Consider the following 23,910-nt stretch of genomic DNA (forward strand, 5'->3'; position numbering starts at 1 on the left):
TCACCCTTAGAAACACACACACCACACACACACCACACACACACACCACACACACATGCTACACAGCACACACACAGAGGCTATGCTACACACATACGTACTAGCTACAGTACATGTACTCATGCACGCTCTACACACTACATATAATTCCCTTACGTTCTAGTGATCCTTTATAAAGAACAGAAGAATCAAAATTTGCCTTCTTGGATCCATCAGCTGAGTGCACAACAAAGTCAGCTCCTGGAGCAAGAATATCATCACCAGGAAACAGTAACAAGCTGAACTCCCTAACATGATATAACCAGCATGTAGACCACTGAGCATAAACACTTTGTATAAGCTAGTACCATGATACAACTATACACCACATGGAAGTCATTTGTAAAATACAAAAAGATGAGACAATTGAAGTGGATAACACTTCACTAAACATGGGAAACGAATGATGAAACCTTATATGTGATAGTGTACATGTGTTACAAGTGTTTTCTATAAACAGACATACATTAACACATCAATACAAGCATTGATATATTGAATGGTCCAATGAACGCCAGATAGCTCAAAGGGCCCGGGTTTTGTTTCATAGCTTCGAATTCCTACGCACACAATTCAACCTGAAATTTAATCACCCCTTTTTTTGCTGGCTTATCAAACATACACACATTGTTAACACTTCTAGCAGGCCAGCCGCTAGTAGATCGACAGACATTACAGCCACTATACCTGTCGAGTGCTGTGAACTGAATCTTTAACGGCTTCCAATGGTTCTGCACGACATCGCCATTAAGTGTTGAACGGCGCATCCGCTCATGTTGCAACTGCACCGCCTGTCTATCGTAGTTCAACGTATCGTGGTGGAATATGTGTTTACTTAATCCTAGAAGAAAGGCAGTAGTAAGCAGATGTTTAGGGTGTCGAAGTTATTAAAGCCGTTAAGCCCACACAACCATTTAAAGAAATCACAACACATCGCTTACTTTTTCTCGATGGTAATCCATGGCATACTATTAGTAATAGATACAGCGTACAGGCTACCCTAGTGTACATCGCTTCACTTGATGACTAAGCGATCAACTTGCAGCCCTAGTTAAAATGCTTAAGCGTGTGATCAATTATTTTATTATTACACATTAAAAGCGCATAGGTTTAAATTTACACTAATATAGATGGGTTGTCTACCATCCCTTGCCCTTCTTTTTCTTCTTGGCTTGAGGTTTTTTCTTTGGAGCAGAAGCTGAAGGGGCTGGAGGCTTAGCAGTGGCAGCTACTGCTGTTGCCGGCTGCTCTTCATTTTTGGGCTTAGCTGTTGACTTTGCTGCAGCATCTAATTGACTCATTAGCTTACTGGAAGCACTGGATGAACCCTGAGCACCACGACCAACTGGAACAAAGCCTCTTTTCTTTCCTCGCTTGTAGTATGACCTTTCTCGGAGAGGTAACCACCTTTCAGGATCTGGAACAACACTTGGGTTATAATTCTTCGGTAAGCGTGGCTTTCTTTTCTTCTTCGGCTTCACCTTGGGTTTAACCTCCATATCTTCAACCTTCCCTTTTGCTACAGCTGCTGCTGGCTTTTCCTTTGCTTTCCTAATATACTGAGGTGCCTGTTCTAATGAGTCTACATCAATCGTTACTGAGTGCTGGAACACAGGCAATGATTGGCTATACTCCTCAGCCTTGGCAGGGTTGAACTTTGAGTATGCATCAATCAGTTGGGCAAGTACCTGAATATCTTGGGGATTACGTTGGTATAACTTCTCCAGGGTAGCGGCTGCTAATTGGTGCTTGCCATGAGCGAGTTTGTATTGAGCATTCACCTGCATCACTTTCAAAAGGGAATTGTTTGTGGAAGAGCCTTTTGGCTGACGTTCCCAATAATCTACAGCATTATCCAATACTGTGATTGCCTGTTGTATGTCGCCAAGTTGCGTGAAGAATGACACTAATGCTGCTATGATTCCCAGGTACTGGGGGACTTGAGGAATCTTTTCCAAAATGCTGCACACCTTCCGAAGGTCTCCGTTGGCTGTCAGCGGCAGCTGGGCGCTCAACAGACATGCTTGAACACTGAAACTCTTTGCGAGATACTCATCCACCATGGCCTGCATCTTCTCACTGTTGGCTGCTTTGTGCTCACGGTGCAGTAGTGCAAGATTAGCCATCAAGCACAACTCACTATTTGGATATTTTGTGGACATTTCCTTCAGCAGTTGTCTACACTGCTCTAGTTGATTCATATGAAGAGCAAACAAACTCCTGTTGTAGAGAACGGACAGTCTTTGAAGGGACGTCATTTTTGCTAACTTGGGTTCATTCGACAACACCTTGACACGTTTCTTAGAGTCAAAAATATCTTTGTCTTTATTCAACACCACAATATTGTTTGAAGCCACAATCATCTGGATAACATCAGCTGGTTTTTGTCTCAGCACTGCAATAAACTGTTGCATGGCTGCATCTGTGTTTCCTTGTACCAAGTAGGCACAACCAAGTTGTAGTTTAATCACACACACCTCCTCAGCAATTTCCTCTTCTGTATAATCGTCTTCCTGCAATGAGTCTCTGCACTTCTTTTCAGCCATCACCAACATTTTCTCTGCTTGTGTACCATTGTTCACGGCAAGAAAATAACAAGCAGAGTTGAAACACTGTTCATATGTGGTTTCGTGTACATTAAAATGTGTCACTGTTCCAGTCTGTTGTCCCATGGCCGCTGCTGCCATGGCATTAGCAAGTCTTTCTTCACCATAATCATCTGATGACTGTGATATGATGTCCTGAAATAACTCATAGGATTTATCATATTTCTCCATCCGGTAGCTCAGCTGGGCACGCAACTCTTTAACTCGTAGACTGTCTTGTTCAGGGTGCTTTGATAACGACTTCCAACTCTCTTGATATCTAGGGAACAAAAGTACTATGGTACACATTATTAGCACATGTGCACACTGTATCTTTACTTATTACAATTAGCAGCTACATAAATATCAGTTCCATGTGCATGCCAACAAGTAGGCCCCCAAAATGGCTTACTTACCTCCTATTTTTTTGCTAAACACTTGGAGTTCACTATATTGATTTCTTTCTCATAAAACATGCTAGTTCATAGCCAAGAAGCTCATTCCTTCAAAGAGGCTGGGACACAAGAATGCTTTGATTACAAGTTCACTAATGCAAGTTACTGTCTACTACTTAACATCTCATTATTACTCAAGACATAACACTGCCTCAACATTAACATGACATACTGGCATGTGTGACTACACAACCAATCATACATAATTGGCACCGATATTTCAGGACTGCTGGTATTTTGAAATATTTTCAACGATAAGTATCAAAGTAGTGTCAGTGTCTAAGTTAAGAAGCCACACAATGGGAGACATGCTATTATTTGTGCATTGGAATATTCGGGTCACAGCAAAATTTAGGACTTGACTGTGGTCGCTAATAGACCTACAGCACATAGGCGCTTATTGGAAATTATAAGCGCCTACTCTGAGGCACTTATAATTTTCAATCAATAAACGCCATGTGGAGAATCAGGGTCTGGCTACACAAGGCTAACACCCCCTTGTTGTACTTTAGATCACAAGACGTTTGATAAACTTCTTCAGAATGTAAACATAACAATGGGTGGGATGATGCACTGCCTAAAGACAACCTAACACTATTCAACTTGAAAGAGAACTTACAACTTCATAAGTGTAATGTTCAACATGTATGATCTTACTTCTCCAAGCGGTACAAACAGTACGCCTCTTCAAAGATACACTTCGTGGCCCCATCTTCTTTATCTACTGATCTAATCCGCTTAACAGCGTCTAATGCTTCCTTGAACCTTGACAAGTGTACAAGATATACTAACTTGCAATGGAGTGCGTCTACATCGTTGGGTGATTGTTTAAGTATTTTTTCTACAACTGGCAAGGCGGATTCATATTCGCTATCATTCGACAGTACACTCAGCCTGGTGAACAACTGCGATATGGTCGGGGCTTCTTTCGCCATGTGCTTTACCCAGTTCCTGTGCGTTAATTAGAGTACATCATTTGGAATAATCACTTGTGGGTTTCGGTTTGTAGAATGGCAGAGAAGGGCGAGATAAAGGACTCGCAAGTAAGGTGTGCGTTTTTCCTACCGGGAAAAAAGAGGTGTTGTAAGATGTTGGTGGCTAAGGGCAGTAAATACTGTGGACAACATCAGGTTTGTGCTCGGGTTTGTGAACATGCACGCGTGTGTTTCTTGTCAACCCAGTAATTGTGTATGTGAGTATACTAGTAGAATAGTACATCAGTGGTGAACAATAAACACAAGAAGTCGCTGATAGTTCGTACCAATTTACCACTAGTTATCCCACTGCTCTCCAGTATTAAAAATGTTCCATTAAGTGCCTATTAGAAGCCTGCCATGTGATCACGCTTTTTTTTTGCCTTGGGGGAATTTACTGAAATTGCAAGGAGTATGTAAGTCAGCATGTATGCTAGCATGTAGTACCAAGAGTTCATGACTCTAGATATAGCTCCTCAGCTTACTGCAGAGTACCATGTGTGGTGAGTAATATGGTGCTAACACTTGGAACCAGAGAGTGGGGGTGCCATAAGTTGCATGATTTTAAAATGGCCCAAACTAGAAATATGAAAGCCAGCAACTGCAACATTTCCCCAAGATTTGGTGTACTTTTCACCAACTGTAGAGATGCAGTGCTATTCTCCCTCCCAGAATCACCTATACACACACAGCCAGCAAGTCTCAGTACAGTGATGCCTTAATGTGTACTCTTCTCAATGCCTAACTAGTGATGATTTATATAGACCTCTATATTTGTTGGTGATGTTGTGTGTGACGTACTGCATATTCTTGTAGGAGGCGGACTCGGCAAGGAAGAGGATTCCTTGTCCACTTGACCCCAACCAGTAAGCAATGATGATGACGACATCCCATATAATCAGTGATGTCATCCTACAGTAATGTATATGAGGACCAGCTGGGGAAACACCTTCACAAGTGTAACGCCAAACCTAAACCCAAACCAGTTAGTAATGTGGCAGTAATTTTCGTTTAGTGTTGTTTACATGTTCTCTCTCTTGTTGATTTGTTTGTTGACATGTTGTTTCTCTTTGCTGACTTGTTGACACATGTTCTTATGTTAGTTTTCTTCATTCAGGGTTTATTTTAGGGGGGGTGGGGTGGGGTGAAATGCCCTCCTTTCTTGGAAACTGAATGCCCCCTTGAAATTTAAGGATGCCATTTGACTAAAAGTGCCTCGAAATCCAATCTTGTGATAGCTATTTTCAAAAAAATTCTTTACCATTTGGCTAAAAGAATACTTCTACATTTAATTTTGATATATTTAAAATCTTAAAATTGCTAATTTCCAAAGTTTTAAATTAAAATGATTCAATTTTGATAGCTATTTTTGAAAATTTTTTTTTTGGGGGGGGGGGGGGGGGGGGACCCAAGGCTACACATTCTGGTGCACTTCATGCACTCCCCAACTGTCCCTGACTGCATCAACCTAACCAGATTACTAAATTCTACAAAAAATTCATTTATCCTTTGCCCTCCCCCCACTCTTGCCTATAGAGCTTTTCCATCTCCTTGATGACCAAAATTGGTGCTGTAATTTTCGTTTATTGCACCGTGTTTCGGCCATATTTATGAAACATCAGTAACAAGCTTTCTATGGGGATATTTCCAACCGCTTTACAGGTTAGCGTGCGTTTCATGTTAATTCTTACCTGATACCAAGCCCATCCACCACGGCTTGGACTGTTAGTTGTTAGTGGTTTACGCAGATTGGCTAATTTCAACTTGTCCATAGGCCCACTGCGTACAAAATTGTTCAACAATATGGTCGACAAAAACAGTTGTCAAGGAGATGAAAAAGCTCTATATTTCCAAAATAAACACTGCCGTTCATTTAGTTTTGCTGTTACCTCATGTTTCTTGATCTAATCATTACAGTTAGTTGTGAAATGAGTCAGTCAGTGTTGCTGTGTATGTACAGGTATTCCTTTCACAGAATTAGTTGGGGGTAACATGTTACATGATGGAGTAACAAGTAATACTGTATACATACAAATTTTCGAGGTCATGGTTTTCATGGTTGACTTGCTATCCGTGAAATTTTCATCCTCGGATTTTATTGATTTTAACTTCTCACGTGACAAAACACGCAGGAACACGTGCAGGCATGACATTAAGCGGAACGATTTCGATTTATCTAGTGTTATTCATGGATATCACATATACAAAGATACGTGGATTGCTGTTATTGGCGAAGAACGTAATTGTGAACGTGAACTTGGTAACCGTCATGATCCGTTTGCAGTCGCTATAATGAAGGACGGTTAAGTCATCGTAAGTTGTCGGACACATTCCATGTACTATTTCATGTATCTGTACTTTGTTTATTAGACGTGGTGGAAGTATTTTTTGGCTACTGTAACTGGGGGATGAAAGCATTGCACGTGTTGTGGATGGGATAAGGATGGTCTCAACCTGCCATGAAAATACAGATTTACTAGGCCTAGTGACTATGCGGAAAAGCCACAGAGAGCTTTAACAGATGAAGACAATAGCGTTAGTGAGGTCACTGAAGTTTATGGGCATAGAATGTATAATTATAATAATTATTACCTGCTGTAGCCGCAGTTGATTGTGATAAAAGCAAAGGCAATAATGTTGCCAGTGCCTCTATGTTAACAAATAAAGATGTCCTAGTGACAAACAAAGATGCTCCAGTGACATGTACAGATAAAGATGCCCAAGTGGTAAAAATAGAACCCATAAGTGATGGGGATGGACAAAGTAGCTTCAACAGGGAACAGTGGTGCTTGTTGCACAGAGATACATGTGTGATATTTCATTGACATTTGAGGATAAGCACATTTTGGAGCAGGGGGAGAAGCTTACTGACAAGCATATCAAATCCAAAACAGCCAAGCTGTAAAAAAAAGGGTGCGGCCCCCAAAATAAATTGTGCTCAGCGAATCCTGATGAAATTTCCCAGTATTAATAGTCTTCGTTCCACACAAGAAAAGTACTACCAATGCAATTCAAATATTGCATATAAATGAAGGTCATTGGGTATGTGGCTCCACAATTAGTACTGTACAAAAAATATATGGTTCATGGTAGTTCATGGTACACAAAGTGGGATCAGGCTACACTAGAAATGGCTAGAGGGCAGTTCTAATGCAACAATCACAGCATCAAAGTGCTTGAAGAGGTTCAGAAACAAAAGCCTGGAGCAGAGTGTGGGCTATATGCAATTGCTAATGCCACCAGCATTGCATTTGGAATGGATCCTACTATGTTGGTTTACAATGAAAAAATACATGTGTGAACATTTGGTACAGTGTTTTTCCCAAAAAGATCTTGAGCCCTTTCCACTTATCAATGAAGTGTAATGGTGACATAGTGTGGCAACTTCTGTATTTGACTATAATTGTTAGTGTATTAGTATAAGTAATGGTGTTTATTCAAAGAAATGATAATTATATGATATCAACTGTCACTGATAAGCCTGAATCAGTGTAGCGTTAACAACTGTTTAGTATCCAGTTACAATGTAGGTTTTGTACCTGTACTGATTGCATTCACAGCGTCAGTTATTCCTGCTTCAGCAAATCCATCACGAATGAAACCGTTTCTCTCAACATAATGACATGCTTCCAGCCACTTCAGGCCAAGAGGTTTCAATATGCTCAGTTTCAGATCTATGACCTTAGCTGGAGTAGAATTGTCCTTTTCTTTTTGACTTTGTCTGCATGCCAAAGCTGAAACATGTTTCATGTGGCTCTTGATTGGCTTATTCATGCTCAGATCTAGTGGCTACAAACGATCGGTATAGTTTGCAGGCACTTCAGTAACTAGAAGGTCCAATATCACCAGGCACGGATGTGTCGGCCTTGACGAGTTATGACTACATATGGCAACAAGATGATTCCAAACTTCGGACTGGGTCTGAGTACGTACCAATATCTCTCAGCCAATTTCCAGACTTCACAGCTTATACACAGACATGGTTTCCGGACATCAGTCCATATACGGACATTGGTTAATTTTGTTCAGAACATGATTGTATGAACTTTCATTGTATTATTGTTTAATTAGCTAGTCCAACTGTTATTATAGTTGTAACATGATTATCCTGCTGTTTACAAAAAAAAAACTGTGTAGACAATCAAGAAAATTAATACATGTGGTAAAACACAACCTTAATATATCTAGAACAATACCAGTCAATGTCTTTTCGCCATGTGCATTCATCAAGAGATATGTTAACACATCTGATGTGGTACCAATTTTCCCAAATGTCACAGCAAATCCATTTTTCAGAAGGATCACCCTTAAAGCAGTCAGGGCAAATCTCATCATCAGCACTAGTTGAAGTGTCTGTTTGTTTGGGCATTGAAGTCTTTGCAGCAGTCTTCCTTGAGCCACCTTTCTTCATTAACTGCTTGTTAGCTTTTTCCTTTTGCTTTTGGAGTTTCTTTAGCTCTCTTCTTTACATTACTTCCTTTCTTCTTCTTCAATTTGTTTCTGTTTTATCTTCCCTTCATTTGGGCTATTGCTTCATCACCAGAAAGGTACTCTGGCAACTTCTGTGATCCATGCAATGTCTTCTTGTGAGTTACATGATCTGGAAGAACAAGAGTTTGTTTGAAAACTTCTCCTATATCTTGGGTGGATTCAGCTGCCACAGGGACTTACTAGTAGTCTCCAAATCTTGTGTTACCTTTCCACCATCAAGTGTGAGTGTATTTAGCTTGACCCAAACATTGTATAGCTCATGATCATTCATATCATACCTTTCTTCCTGCCTTCTCTTAAATTTCTTCTTTGAAGCGCTAGATAAGGTGGATTCTAAAACCTGTACAGCCAATTTTGATTGGTCGTCATTTTTAGGAGGATCCTCCACTATCTTCTCACTTGGGTGGTAGAGAGTAGTAGGGGCTACTGCTTTTGTGAACACTGGCATTTACTGGCCATATTCCAGCATGGTGAAACGATTTCACAATCGTTGACATTTTACAGTGGTTACCCATGCTTCCTTAAAGACTTCGGCGAATGTGTACTTTGTAACAGATTTGCCAACATTGTTCATAGCATACTTGGCCACTGCCTTCTTCCAAGCTGCCTTTAAAGGACCTACGTCCAATGGCTGTGTGATGTGCAAGGAATGAGGAGGAAGGCAATACAGCAAAATTTTGTTGTCCCTGCATAACTTTGAGGTCTCAATGTCTGTGTGAAGAATGGCCATCAATCAATAGCACCAATGGTTGAATCGTTGCTGTGTGTTTTATGAAATGATCTTCCAGCCACTTGTAAAAAAGTTGAGTATTAAATTAATGGTGGATTAATACTATTAATCTACCCTTTGTCTGACTTGCCAAAATATGCATTAGGCACACACTCCTTCATCAGGTCAATCTTAAAAGCGCTTTCCAGCAAAAACATGTATGGGACCACTGATGACACACAAAGTTGTGGCTTGTTCTTTGCTGTTACCATGCAATTACCTGGTAAACATCTTTGGCACCTCTCATTGCTAGCACTCTGCCTGATTTATGTTTCATCAGCATTCCAAGTGGATTACTTATTTCATTTTTCTTCTAAAACTTTTAAAAATTTTTTATGGTCAAATTTTCTTGACTATAAGCAGGAGCATGAACAAGTTGTAACTGTTCTGGTGAGTGTAAAGTGAGTTCAGGATGGTGTCAAAGAAATCTATACCACCAATCACGTCCTGGGTTTGCCCTTCCATCTTTATCTAGCAATCTCTTTACCATTTCTGATACTTGTTCCCTTGTACATCCAGTTACTGTTTTATCAGAGGCTGAGGAGTCAAAGCTAGCTCAGTGGGCAGTATAGTGGGCAGTACAGATGGTTAACATGCTGTAGGCTTGATTTGGAGCCTTTAACTTTTCCTGAAACGTGATCGTACAAGATACTCTTTAAAATTCCATAGGTTTGTCCAGCTGCCTACACTTTATTGAACACAGAGCTTTATCTAAATCTTCTTGCATTCATCCTAGTAGTTATTGCTAACTGTGGACTTTCCAGAGGCCATTGTCAGCCTATAAAATTGAACAATAACAGTTAAAGCATCAACTGAAGTATCCAAACAATTTTATTAAACATATCCGAGTATTACAGCACTAAGCATGCACATTTCATTTGCCAGACTGACCAAAAAAAAACAAAAAGAAATTGTTCGTATATATATATTACATAGTCTTGTGTGGCCAGACCGCTATTTCAGCGCAGGGGCTTATTGATTAGAGATTATAAGCGCCTGCGCTGAAAAGAGTCTGGTCCAGTTCGTATAGGCAAGTCATCCTCAGCACCTTCGTCAACACTTGGAGTGCTGATCATGGGTACGTCATCTGACATTTACAATTATCCAATAACTTGTCCCATGCGCTTGTATTTGAAAGCGTAATAATGGCGGATAGTGTACACGAGGCCGTGACAGATTCTCCGGTGATGGAACGAGTAACAGAAAAATCTATCGATGATGCGATTACACGGGCTTTAGAAGCAATGTCACTTAATCCACTGAAGCCTAAACAGTTGGAAGTAGTCCGTACTTTTATGTCTGCAAGAGACGTTTGTGTCGCTCCCAACTGGTTACGGAAAATCTGTTATCTATGCTATTCTTCCACTTGCATTTGATTATTTTTTGGGTATGTATGTAGTAAATTTTTATAGTTGACTTACCATTATTCTGTGTTCAACAGGAAGATCTGGTAGCCTTGCTGTTGTTGTTAGCCCCTTAACCTCACTTATGATGGACCAGAGACAGAGATTCACACCTACAGGGATATCAGTTGGAGAGGCTCAGACAGATAATGATGCATGAACCAAAGTCGTGAATGGTGAGGTACAGCTAGTATATATCAGCCCAGAAAGTATGTTGAATACCAAGCGATACTGGCACATGTTTCAAAGCGACTCGTACCAAAAAAGAATGATAGCATTTGTAGTGGGTGAGGCACACTGTGTAAAGATGTGGTAAGTTTCATCTTATTAATTGGATGCTATTCTATTCTGTGACTTCCAGGGGTGATAACTTCCGTGTAGCCTTTGCAAAGCTAGGAACACTACGCAGTATTTTACCAAATAGTGTCAATGTGATGGCTTTGACAGTTACTGCAACTCAAGAAATTTTGAAATGCGTTGAAAATCATCTTGACTTGAAGGATGTAGTACTTATTGGGATACACTCAGGAAGGCTAACATTAAGTTCATTGTCAAACCATCAATTGATGTAAACGATCTGGCTGCCATAGTTTCTGCTGAACTTGTTGAGTTACGAACCAATACACCAAAAACAGTTCTGTTTTGCAGATCACACTTGCAGTGTGTTAAACTATTGGTTGAATTGAAGAAACTCTTGAAAAACAAAATTACTGAACCACCCAGCATGCCAGTAACATAATATTCACTACAGGCTCATTAATAATTTCACATCAAGATCAAAGACAGAGGCGAGAGAGCTAATCCTGCAAGAATTTTGTAAAAGGAATACCAGTCTCAGGTTGATCATAGCAACCAATGCATTTGGACTAGGCGTCGATTGTGCCGACATTACCAGAATCATACACTGGGGATCACCTGATACACTGGAAGAATTAGCACAAGAAACAGGGAGGGCTGGTAGAGATGGATCTCATTCAGAAGCTATTTTATACAAGAAGTCCGGTAAACATACTTCAAGAGCAATGAAAATTTATGTTGAGAATGTTTCAGTCTGTCGGAGAAAATTATTATTTCAAGGTTTCCTTTTTGGCTCAGACAATAGTTGCTCAATTACTGCTTGCCGTTGTTGTGATCTATGTGCTCCACTTTGTAATTGCCATAATTGTACTATGTAGCGCACGTTTGCACAATCATGTAATTTTACATTAAAATCAAAATTTCATGGAAAAACATTACGCAGTATGTACGTAGTTTAGATAGCAGAGAAAGTCTTTGCATGTATTAGTAGGAGGCACTCCTGGTATTAGTGTATGTATGTATTTGCATTGATGGTTTTTTCTTTTACCCACTCAGTACTTTTATCCCAATTGACATCCAGAAGCAACGGCTGTTGCTTGTAGCTACTGTAGTTCTGTGCATTGTCATCACAACATGTCCTTTCATTCTTTAACAGACGTACAATAGCATCCAAGTCTTTTTTAAACGATGGATATGTGTGATAGTCCTTTTTGGCTGATATAGACAGCTCCTTTTCAAACTGGGAGCAAACGTGGCTTACTGGACCAAGTGATTTTTGGCCACCCTCTGAATAGCACTTGGGGTAAATATTTGAGCCAGCACTTCTTATGCATCTTTTTAGCTGCTTATTCAAATGCTCCATATGCAGATCACATGGAATGTTGTGACCAGGTTTGCCATGAGTGTTGATCGTCCTACTCCACTTCAGTTCACACAATTTACAGGGTGAGAGTAATAGTGACTGCAAAGTCAAATTGAACGTTTCTTTGGCATAGTTGTGGTGGTTTTCTAATTTAAAAACCAACAACAAAAATTTCCAATATAACAATATTCGAGTACCATCCCCTTCTTTAACGGCATCATGAAAACCATGCCACAACAACCCAAGTGTAAATAGGTCGATAGTATACAAATAGCAGTTGACAGGGACGGTATGTCACCAGACCCACCAACTGTCACAGAGCCAGGGTCTGTTGTGGAACTAGTAACTGTTGTAAACATGGAAGCAGAAGCTGGTACAGTAGTAAGATTCGTAATGGATGCTGTGGAGGTTGTGGAACCAGGAACTGTTGTGGAATCATCATCTGTGGAGGGAGAATTAGCTGTTGCAGGACCAGGAGCTGTTTCATTACTTGTTCATAAAGTTATTTTGACCCACTTTGACTCAATTGCCTTAGCCATTTCTACACAGGATTGACTCTGGGCATTGATGGTTTTGGCTGCAGTAATGACATATCCACTGAGTACTACTACTAAAAAATCTTCAAAAGCCTTCATGTTCTTTGAAGGATCTGCTCCAACTGATGATCGATTTAACAAATTTCTTAGCTGGTACAATGTTCCTTTGTCATAAGATGAATTTGTTGAGTATAGTCTGTCCCTGCATTCAATGAGGTAATATCAACAAATAGCAATATAGTTATTAACCTTTACTAGGGTCTTTCTTGCGTGCCAATCTGCTATTGCAGGAACAAAACCTTCTAATCTATCGATTGATAGATTATGAAAAGATTGCAACACCATAGCACTACTGGTTCTCTCTACTGTCATCTGGTCTCCATAAAACAACAATGGCACTAGTCTAGGGTATCCTGAATTTTCATTGGAAGAATTGTTGCCTTCCTGCGGAACGTACTGACTCAAGCTGCCCACTATATTCTCCTAGGTTTGCCTCATTCTTTAAAATGACACCGAGAGGAACCTAAATAATTTAATGGTAATAATTATTTTGTTGTGTTCAGTGTGTGACCATACCACATTGGACTGCCGAGACATTTCTTCAGAGTGCCCTGAGAGTATATGCCAAGTTACCATGTCAACCTGATCTTTGTATTTTGGCATGTGTCTCACAAGAATCCTGCAAAGATATAATACACATCACCTACATCAGAAGTACACACTAAACTTATGCTATCAACCAATGCAACAGTTCTAGATACTATACATTGGGTTATTTCTTGGGTATTTTTATTTTTTATGAAGAAAATTTTCTGATAAATGGCAAGATTTTCCCACTCAAATTTTATGAAGAAAAATTTCTGATAAATGTCCCACTCAAAAAAAAATTTTTGCTATGTGGTATAAATTCTTTGCAACATTTATGTTCTGCAAAGGGCTAATAATATGTACCTTGATGTTAGGATATCAAAATCTCGCATCAAATTATCAAGATCTACTTGGGTTGGTAAGAAACTCTCAACAGATGGAACAGTTGAAGGCTTGGCATCAGATAATGAAGAAACATCAACATGGTTCTTAGCTGCGTATGAGTGAAAATAATGCAATGACTTGGTCTGTTGATCTTGCCTTTGGTAACTTGGTCGAAAGTTCTTATCTATATTATCACCAATTATTGTAAAGCCAAGTGGACCACTTTCACTGTTAGTATCATGGGATGGCTGCAAGGTCGAACATGGTGAAGAGACAACATTTTATGGTCTTTGTAGCATGGTGTTATCTGTTGATGCATTGCTTCTCAATAGCTGATTTGGACAAATTGAGTCAGTACGGTTACAGTGTGTGTTGCTATTGTCCATTAGCAGACAATCAACATTGCTGACTGACACTAGGGAAGGACTCTCTGCAGTAGTGTCGACATTGCTGGCTTACACTGGGGAAGGATTCTGACCTTGCAATGTGGCGGTGTCCGTTACAATGCAATCAGAATCACTGGCTGACACTAGAGAAGGATTCTGACCTTGTACCATGGCGGTGTCCATTACAATGCAATCAACATCACTGGCTGACACTAGGTAAGGACTCTCCGCAGTAGTGTCGACATTGCTGGCTGATGTTAGGTAGGGGTTCTGGACTTGAACCATGGGTATTTCACCCTTAGTTGGCATAGTAGTTGCAACCTCCTCACCGTCAGAAAAGAAAGACACATCACTAGGGACACCAATGCTTTCTGTGTCACTGCCACTACCATCACCATCATCAAACAACTCAGCAATCTCGTCCATCCAATCAAATTGCATACCAACATTCTCTGTTTCCTATAAAATTGATCAGTAACCTATTATGCAAATTTTTAATTAAGTAACCTTAAACACTTCTTTCATCTCATTTGCCCATTCTTTTACTGGTACATCATACTTTCCAGTGAGTTGATCAATGATCTCATAAATGGAAGATGGTGACATGCAGATCATGAGTGGCTGAAAGTACCGGTACATCTACGGTAAAAATTTAAACACAGTGTAAATCAATAAGCACAGAATACCTGTTTGCTAGCAGCATTTCCATAAAATAGCACCGAAATCATTCATTGCATTAGGCTCATGTGCTTGCAATTCTTCTTAAGGAGCATGCATACGACAAAATTAATGAAGATGTTGCTAGCTTGAGGTAATATCTGCCTCATAAATCCGATGAGCCATGGCATTCTTGCAACAAATTCGAGCCATAATGCATTCCAGCTGAAGTTGTTCAAGTCATCGTGCTTGCTTCTTAGTATTGATGGTTGATTGGTAGAACAAATATTCGATATTTCAGATTTCACTTTCCCTGTGACTGCATTTAACGAATGTCTATTTGATAGATTGACAACACCCGTAGCAGCAGATTTGAATCGTTTCATTGCACATGACTTCACAACATCTCTTCTATTTGGTGTCATCTTCATATTCCTTAAACCAGATTTGAAATCAATTGTAACCTACACAATACCAAACAGACTGGCTAAATTAATTGCACTCCAAATCAATTTAGGATACTCTGCCCAAGCCTTGAATCGAGGAAAAGGGTTCTATCAGAGTCTGACTCTGAAGAGGTACCAACAGAGAGTGCACCAGTAGAGCCCCAGGTGGAGAGGGTAGAAGGCGGAGGCATTGCTGAGTCATCTGGTGATAATCATCAAACTCCACATCACAATCCTTCTCAGAAGTCTTGTCGAATAGCTTGTCAAGATCAGGATGAAAAACCTGACATGTTTATGAGCTGCAAATGTAATGCATGTTACTACGTAGCTATTTTGCTCCTTGTGTAATGGGAAATCCGTGTGATCATTACAGACACATTTAAACAAGAGCTTTTTAGTATTAAGTAGTCAGCTGAAGTCTTGGACTGCAAAGTAACTAGGAAATCTGATTGTTATACATAGATTATTATGTACGAAGAGTTATTTTTAGCATCTATTTCTAGAGATGAGATTTTTTGCTTTGTTGCAATCTGTTAGTTGTTAATCCCTTGTTTATACTGTTGTGTACAGAGAGGTATTGTAGTACATTACTGATGCATCCGTTTAAATCTGTCTCTAGTTGTCTTGCTCTCTTCAGGAGTCTGCTGTAAGTAGCACAAAGGGAAACGTCTGGATCATTCAGTTCCGAAATAAACGAGTAGTCAAGTCTTGGATGCTTCTTCTTTAAAATGGGAAATAGGATAGCTCTCTCATTTTCACAAGTGGCACCATGAAAACGCTTTCGAGTACTATTGTCACTTTCAGTTTCTAATTTCTTCAAACACAGACAACACTTAATCTCCTGATCTCGTGGCTTGGCTTTCCGCCTCATTCCCGCCATTTCACTTCAGAGCACTTACCGAATGTACGCTCATATGCGACATTCAAACGGGTAGGCCAATGACGTAGTGACCATTGGGATGACGTGGCCCCAATCAACACCCAACACCACATTGTTGATTCTGTGAACGACTTGCCTATACGAACTGGACCAGACCCTTTTCAGCGTGGGCGCTTATAATCTCTAATCGATAAGCCCCTGCGCTGAAATAGCGGTCTGGCCACGCGACACTACATATTACATGAAGAAGTACCTTAATGCTATGAATATCCATTGTAACTTAGTGTCTATTCCACCAAATCTGCTTATACTTCCACGTGCTCAATTGTTACATGAAACTTACGTCAAAGTAAACAGCTCACTGTCCCTTAGGGAAAGGCACTTCAAACACTGGATTATCAAACTGTCCAGTCTTCTTAAAATGTCGTATTGTAGTAGCCATTCCGTGGTTATATGTGTACTCCCCCTTTTCCTTTCCAGAAGTCTTTATGTAGAAACCTCTCTTGCTACCATTTGTCGAGGAAACTCCACCATCACCTTGAGGACTCACAATAGCGTTTACTTTATTCTGGATGGCCTTGATAGTGGCATGTGATATGCTAGACGGTATTTTGACAAATCAAAATCGCATCTTGGCTGACATTTAAAATAGTAGGTGATATCCTTGGCCATGCTGTCAAGAGCACACGACAGAATGTTGAGACGATCCTCGAAAACAAAATCGTGAAAATTGTTCAACCGCGAAAATTACATACCTCAAAATTTTGTACATATGTGGTATACAATGGATATTGCATCCAGAAATTGTAACACGTTACTTTTTCTTTACTGCGCATTGTATCTATGCATGTGATTGATTGTGTTTACCCTGATAGCACTAGAGAGTAGACACACAGCATTGCAGGCATAAACAAAAAGTGGTAGTGTATGGGAGGGCCCTTGAGGCCAAGAAACTACAACAAAGTAGGTTTTTGTGGTTGAACTACACCATTGAAACACGTGTCTTACTGGTGTCACTTGTACACTGGTAGCCTGTATTTGGACTTCCTTAATAGCTTGTTAATGTGATATGTAATATTATTACTAGTTACAGCCCTTAGTGTGTAATAGATAATTCATCGCTTTTTCTGTGAGTAACTTGTATCTGTAGCATGTTACATTGCGTAGGAGTATGTAATGAGTCAATGTTTTTAGGGTAGCGATCCGAACTCTATTCATGCAAGCTCATCAAATACCACATCAGTTCTTTTAATTGTGTGGTGTGTATCTGTGCTTCAAACATTTCATACAGAAATACAATGCACACTTTCTTTGTATGCCAATACTGACTGCTGTGGTTCAGTACATTTGGGATGAAGTTAACAGATGGCAGGTCACTTTATATTATGCCTGACACTTTATAGTTAGGTGGCCTTATTACACAGTAACCTGATTTGAGCAGCAGGTGTAGCATGCCCATACAGCTGTCTCAACACAAGATACTTAATTGTGAAAGATTATACAGTCAATAAAAATTAATAATGTGGTCAAAACAAGCTGTGTGCTGTTAGTGCAGGTATCACTATAACTTATTCCCGTAGGTTTATTATTCTGAGGGGATCAACTCTGGGTTAGTGGACTATGTTCCTTGCAAGGAGGAGATGGTAAGAGTGTGGTGTGTACTGTCATTGTGTGTCATTGGTCTCTTTGTGACAGCAACCATTAGCTGAGTTCCCTACTCCTTTGGTAGAAGAATTTATCCAAAGAGTTTCTACTGCTTACACAAGTAATGCACATTGTATACCATATAATGTATTTTAACATATTTGGTGATGGCTTTTAATTTGGCAACATACTGCCAAATTAAAATTATGTCAGATATGTAATACAGACCTCAGATGATGGTGAAAGTGCACAGATAGTGGTTAACAGAAGCCCATACTTTCATATACAGAACTCTGTTAAAATACTCTAATAGCAAAATTTGAGGCTCAAATAATGGAGGGTCTACTCTATGCAGCGTGCTGGAATAGGAAAACAGCACTCATTTTTGTGGTGTCAAAATTAATTTTAATGGACATCTCAAAGTATGGTGTCATGGTTGACACACCCTTGGACACACCTTCTGCTCTCAATCTTGTGTGAGCTGTTGGCAATATCATCCTCTGTTCCAAACACAAGTATTTCTTGGGTTTAATTTATCATTTATAATTTTACACATGAATGATGGAAATCTCGAACATAGAACTGTATTCATGCCAATATGCTGATTAAACTAGGACTATGTGCATTCAAACACATTTCCCTGCAAAACGTGCACTACTTGGATTCAAAATTAAACAAGTGCTTTGTCTCAAAACTCCAAATTTTTGACTTGCCAATATTTCCACTTATAATAAGAATATTCCCCTCAATACCATTGTCTGTCCTTACAGAACACGTCACTGCAATAGAGGAGAAGTGTTTAACACACCAAGTTATGCAGTCATCTCTACAGGATCCCAAAAATGGTACAACTGCACTCAAGCACTTAAAACAACAGGTAAGCCAATCATTGTGTTAGCTGGATACTGCACAATAAATCACCTTCACCAATTGTGGTGATGTGCTTTTACTTTCTGTGTTGTCACGTGTATGTGTGATGTATATCCACGTGGACCTTGGGCTTGTATTAGTACCGTACAATACAAAATTTTGGTGAGATAAAATTTTGGTGATATTAACTCGAGATACAAATTGGCGGATAATATTTTAGTGAGTGCTTGTGTAGTACTGTATTCTCTCTATTGAGTTGGCTAAAATTGGACAAGAATTTATTGGCGAATTGAAGTTGATTTGTTAAACTCGCCAAATTTTCCCAACTTTGCATTGTATAATAGATATGGGAAATCATGTTAGTAGCTGTTCACTTTATTAAATTCTCTATCTTTACCATGGCTATGGTACAATGGGACTACCTCCATTATTCAAACATCTCTGTGCCAGTTCAATCACAAATGTGTTCAGATAAGTGAATCCCATTCATTTATATACAGAGCTCTTTTCAGCTACTCTGATAGAAATAACAGTATAGTATGACTTATTGTAAGATGTAGCCATTGATCCTCACTTTGTAAGGGTATGTATGATATTTTTACCTTCTCTACTGCAGGCCTCCATACTTGGTCACTTAGAAAAGATGGGATTGTTAACTTCTGGTACTTGTTTTGTTGAGTTTGGAGCTGGTAGGGGTAAACTGTCTCATTGGATACAATTAGCTACATGTGGTGACCATGGCAACCAGTATGTCCTTGTGGATCGTGCTAACTGTAGGAGAAAAGTGAGTGTAGTTTTGTGTGACTGCTCTATTAGAGTAGTTTGTTAGATGGATGTATACCACAAGCCTGACAGTGGAGGACCATCTTTTACTAGACTGCTCATGGACATTGAACACCTTAATTTAGGTGTGTGTGTGTGTGTGTGTGTGTGTGTGTCTGTCTGTCTGTCTGTCTGTCTGTCTGTGTTGTGTCTCTCTGTGTATGCGTTAGGATTCATCCAGTCAATCGAGTCATATTGTAGGCATACCTCATATCCAGCGATCCAGTTTCTTTTGTGCCACTTATTGGGGATATATGATGCTGACTAAACATACAAGGAGCCACACCCATTTACCCACTAATCAATCGTTGAAAACTTACTTGTACCTATAGTATGCTAACAAAATGTATCTGTTGATTCATGCCTCAGTTTCAGGTCACATCCGGGTCAGCAGTATTGACCTGGGTTAAAACCTGATGTGTGCGTTGTGTTGTGTGTGTGTGTGTGTGTGTGTATTTTGTACAGTATTGGTGCATTTTGTTTTCATTTCACAGCAGCTTTTGTTTTAATATCTATTTGGTGCTGTTGTAGGCCACCTAGAATGTGTCAACAGTTGCAGCAATGTTGTAGGAGTTAGCAAACACTTGTGTGGGGCAGCCACTGGTAAGTTTGGTAGCTGTTGTGCAGTGGCATAGCCAAGGATAGGCCTGGGTAGGCACGTGCCCACCAAAATTTCCCTGGGACAGCAGCACCCGCTTGCTAATGCTTGCTAATGCTATTACGAACAAGAAACGAGTGGTGCATACCTTGGCAGCACCATTATTTTGTTGTAAATCGACAGCTGATATTGAGATAAGCTCAATAATTACATCATGTGATCTGAGTAGTTCAGATGTTTTCTATTTAATGCACAGCATCACGTTATCTAAATTTTAGGTGCAGAAAGAGGAACACGAGGATGGGGAGGATCCAGTCTATTTTTTTCACATCCGGAATACTGAGTTGTGAGAGTTGTGAGTAGTAGCCTGGACTCTGTTGTCGGCTTAGACAAGTGGGTTAGAGATGAAAGATTAATAAGCCATACGACTATCTTACAAGTCAGGCTGGAGTAGAATGAGTTGTGTACAAGTGCAGATGAGCAAAAAAAGAACAAGACAAGGAGATGCAATAAGATGGTTTTCGTTCTAGCTTCTATTTCATTCATGCAGTAGCATTAGACTAGTAAAATAAGCTGCAGGAACAACAGCGTAGCGTATTATTAGCTAGCTAGATACATTTATGCACTTTTGAAACAGTTTTTAAACTAAATGCGTCCACTAAGGATGGACTTGCATTTTGTGCTAGTTGATTACATGGGGTGAAATGTGTGAGTGAGTGTGCCCACCCATCCCTGAACGCCTGGCTACGCCACTGCTGTTGTGTCATGAACAGAATTTACACTCCAATTTTATATAGCCCTGGTTTTTCTTTTTAAGAGATTAAAACCAGAAATGTTAGAACTTTTATTAATATGAAGGTTGCCTTAGACTTTGCTGAAATATGTTTCATATGCTATGCAAGTGATGACTGCTCTATTAGAGGGTTACTACACTATTGTATATGTATACTGAGACTTGTTCTACACATTACTGTATAAAATAAGGTCAACTAGACATTGTACCTCTAATGTGGTATTTGTGTGCAAAGGGACTCGCCTAAAGTAGCCACTTGCTCAATAGTCAGCTGTCTTAGCTGGTCATTGTCAAGATTCCCAGATGTGTCATTTGTTACAAAGTGATCTGTCTAATGTAGCTACCGGCTTAATAAAATTTTGGTCCCAGAAATATGCAGCAGATCTTATTGTTCCCTTCTCATTTCCTTCTTTAGATCTTGCCATCAGGTGCTTGTGCTCAACACTACCAACTGTTACAGAGTCACTTCCATCACGTCATTATCACCCCCATAGCTTAGAGAATCCATTGCTACCAATCCCTGACCAGATGGGCACTGCTGTCGGTAAGAGACCTGGTGTTGATGATTGTACTGCACTAACACTTGAAGAGAATAAAAAGTCTAAATTATCTGGTCATCCACCTTCTTGCAAGTACGTAATAAAGTTTATTTTGTATATGATGAAAGTTAATATGACTATGACTATGAAATTGTGTTTTTGTTTTCGTCAAAATCAAAGTTGGCATAGTGAATTCTCCAAAATATGTCTGCTGCTCACTGAAGTACTAATTTACCAACCTTTCATCATAATATGATTCTCTTTTACATACACTCTAACTGTAGGTTTGGTTCAGTGATGGCCTCGTGTTGTCACCATCGCTGCAACTGGGCTAGCTATGTTGGTCGACCGTTCATGGAACAACTAGGCTTTGGACCTGCAGACTTTCATCTCCTAACACTTATGAGCAGCTGGGCAGTGTGTGGTATCAGGAATAACATTAGTAATGATGATGATGATGGTGATGATACTCACTCTAACTACAGGTAACAACAGGTTTATAGGAAGGGGGTGGGTGGGCTTGTTAGAAGTGCAGTAGTTGTGGTTGCTTTGGAACCTGCTAAATTATTTTTGCACAGTGGAACCCCACCTACTCTGGAGACACATTGGGTCCATGTATATTTGAATTGACCTATTAATATTTCAGGGTTTTAAACATGTGTACACAAATACAGATGGGACCATGAACAAGTGTCCTGATTATCAAGGTGTACACTTGTTTTCAGTGTTAGAGTTTACTATACATGTAGCAGATTTTGTAGCAATGCAGTCCACTGGAAGGTATCATTTTCTTTCACAGGGGGTATATTCCTCACCCTAAGGAATCAATCGGACTACAGTGTAAACGCCTTATTGATGCTGGAAGGGTGTGGTACTTGAGACAGAGAGGGTTTGAGGCTGAACAGTGTCACTATGTTGATAAGAACATTTCACTGGAGAATAATCTGATCATTGCTACGCGTTGGAGTGACCAGTAAAGAGGGTCTCATGCTGGATGAGAACACTGTATCATCATAGTGTGAATATAGACATTAAAGACTGAATGTTGCTACTGCATCTACTGTAACACATGTGCATGCACGCACACACAACACGCATGTACGCAACACACACACACACACACACACACACACACACACACACACACACACACACACACACACACTCACACACACACACACACACACACATGGACAGAATGTCTGATACTTATTCATTGAGTTCATACGAGGAGTCCTATGACAACGTCCCCTGACCCCCTTAACAAAGAAGTACTATAATGATGTGGACATGGAGGAATTCCTGAAAAAACATTCCTCTTCCAATAGAAAATGACACTACCATAAACCAATCAGCCAGCTAACAACCAGAACAAGGTACTCACTCCTTCAAGGCACTCTTACTCCTTCATGGAACAAGGAACACCATTCCCTAACACAAACCTAATTTTTCCATGGTATTGTTTATCAGTCTGCTTAGCGACAGAGAGAAGGTAAGTTGCTATCATGCTAGCACTGTACTTTATATCTCAGCATGTCAGCTACTGCCTCTACTGTAGAATATCTGTTGGACGAGGAGGACTTAGATGCTGAACTGATCCATGAGTGCAGAGAAAGTCTAGACTTAAGCTCTTCTTTTTTAAGGACACTACAAATTAGGTGGGTCAATGCTGTTCCACCTTTAAACCCAAACCATGTATACACATACAACTGTGCAGACATGCTGATGTCATGCGTGTAATTTAATTTATACTTGCAGTTTTGTATTGCTTGCAAAGAGCAAAAAAATAATAAGACTAAGACTTCATAATACAAATAGAAGGTAAAATCAGGTTATATCAGTGACTCTAATTGTAGATAAGAACACTTACAGGGGGAAGGGTGTGCTTATTGTAAGGGTGTGCTTATTGTAAGGGTGGTAATAATGGGACCGGTACATGTCTAGAAACTTCATAATTTTGTCTCTAACATTTTGAAACAAGGATTTTTGGTCTGTTGTTGTTGCAGTATCAGAGCATGAAGCTGTGCAAACCTGTTGGGAACAAATTCTTTGTCCTTATAACACAAAATTTTTCTAGGAGATTTCATTACTTTCTGTTATTTTCTGTTTCTAGGGGTTAAATTCCTCACCCTAAGAAATCAACTGGACTGCAGTGTAAATGTCTTATTGATGCTGGAAGAGTGTGGTACTTGAGGCAGAGAGGGTTTGAGGCTGAACAATGTCGCTACATTGATATTTCACTGGAGAATATTGGTACAAAAGTGAAGTATCTCTTGCTGGACTCGGATGGGAATACTGTGTCATCATGGTGCAAATATGATAAGAAGGACCCAAGTATTACTGATGCATTTACTGAAATATGCATGTCAACACACACACATGTATGCATAT

General features: G+C 39.8%; 3 protein-coding genes across 6 annotated transcripts in view; 1 reads left to right on the forward strand and 2 right to left on the reverse strand.

The window, feature by feature from the left end:
* Window positions 1–1,140, reverse strand: part of LOC136239108 (disintegrin and metalloproteinase domain-containing protein 10-like) — a 15,870-nt gene extending 14,730 nt beyond the window's left edge. The window contains exons 1-3 of the mRNA XM_066029844.1: window positions 981–1,140; window positions 727–880; window positions 157–287 (exon numbers count right to left, since the gene is read on the reverse strand). Of these exons, the coding sequence (XP_065885916.1) occupies window positions 157–287; window positions 727–880; window positions 981–1,050 (355 nt within the window). The 5' untranslated portion in view covers window positions 1,051–1,140. The remainder of the gene's footprint in view (window positions 1–156; window positions 288–726; window positions 881–980) is intronic.
* LOC136239107 (signal recognition particle subunit SRP72-like) lies at window positions 1,100–4,069 on the reverse strand. Its single transcript, XM_066029843.1, has 2 exons — window positions 3,737–4,069; window positions 1,100–2,904 (listed from the first exon to the last, which is right to left on the reverse strand). The coding sequence occupies exons 1-2, from the start codon at window positions 4,012–4,014 to the stop codon at window positions 1,179–1,181; spliced, it is 2,004 nt and encodes a 667-aa protein (XP_065885915.1). The 5' UTR covers window positions 4,015–4,069; the 3' UTR covers window positions 1,100–1,178.
* LOC136239109 (tRNA:m(4)X modification enzyme TRM13 homolog) lies at window positions 4,063–23,903 on the forward strand. 4 transcript variants are annotated; one of them, XM_066029847.1, is made up of 14 exons: window positions 4,063–4,209; window positions 4,870–4,919; window positions 4,972–5,038; window positions 17,834–17,896; window positions 17,949–18,018; window positions 18,668–18,774; window positions 19,384–19,551; window positions 19,597–19,675; window positions 20,121–20,192; window positions 21,396–21,612; window positions 21,804–22,004; window positions 22,319–23,011; window positions 23,052–23,177; window positions 23,633–23,903. In XM_066029847.1, exons 1-12 carry the CDS (start codon window positions 4,090–4,092, stop codon window positions 22,494–22,496), a joined length of 1,392 nt encoding a protein of 463 aa, XP_065885919.1. In that variant the 5' UTR covers window positions 4,063–4,089; the 3' UTR covers window positions 22,497–23,011; window positions 23,052–23,177; window positions 23,633–23,903. The 4 variants fall into 4 exon arrangements, with proteins under 4 accessions (XP_065885919.1, XP_065885920.1, XP_065885918.1 ...); XM_066029848.1 differs by having other exon boundaries at window positions 23,060–23,177; XM_066029846.1 differs by having other exon boundaries at window positions 23,078–23,177.
* Window positions 23,904–23,910: the final 7 nt, after the last annotated feature.

This window comes from Dysidea avara, chromosome 11 (assembly GCF_963678975.1).
Source record: "Dysidea avara chromosome 11, odDysAvar1.4, whole genome shotgun sequence".
Taxonomy (NCBI): domain Eukaryota; kingdom Metazoa; phylum Porifera; class Demospongiae; order Dictyoceratida; family Dysideidae; genus Dysidea; species Dysidea avara.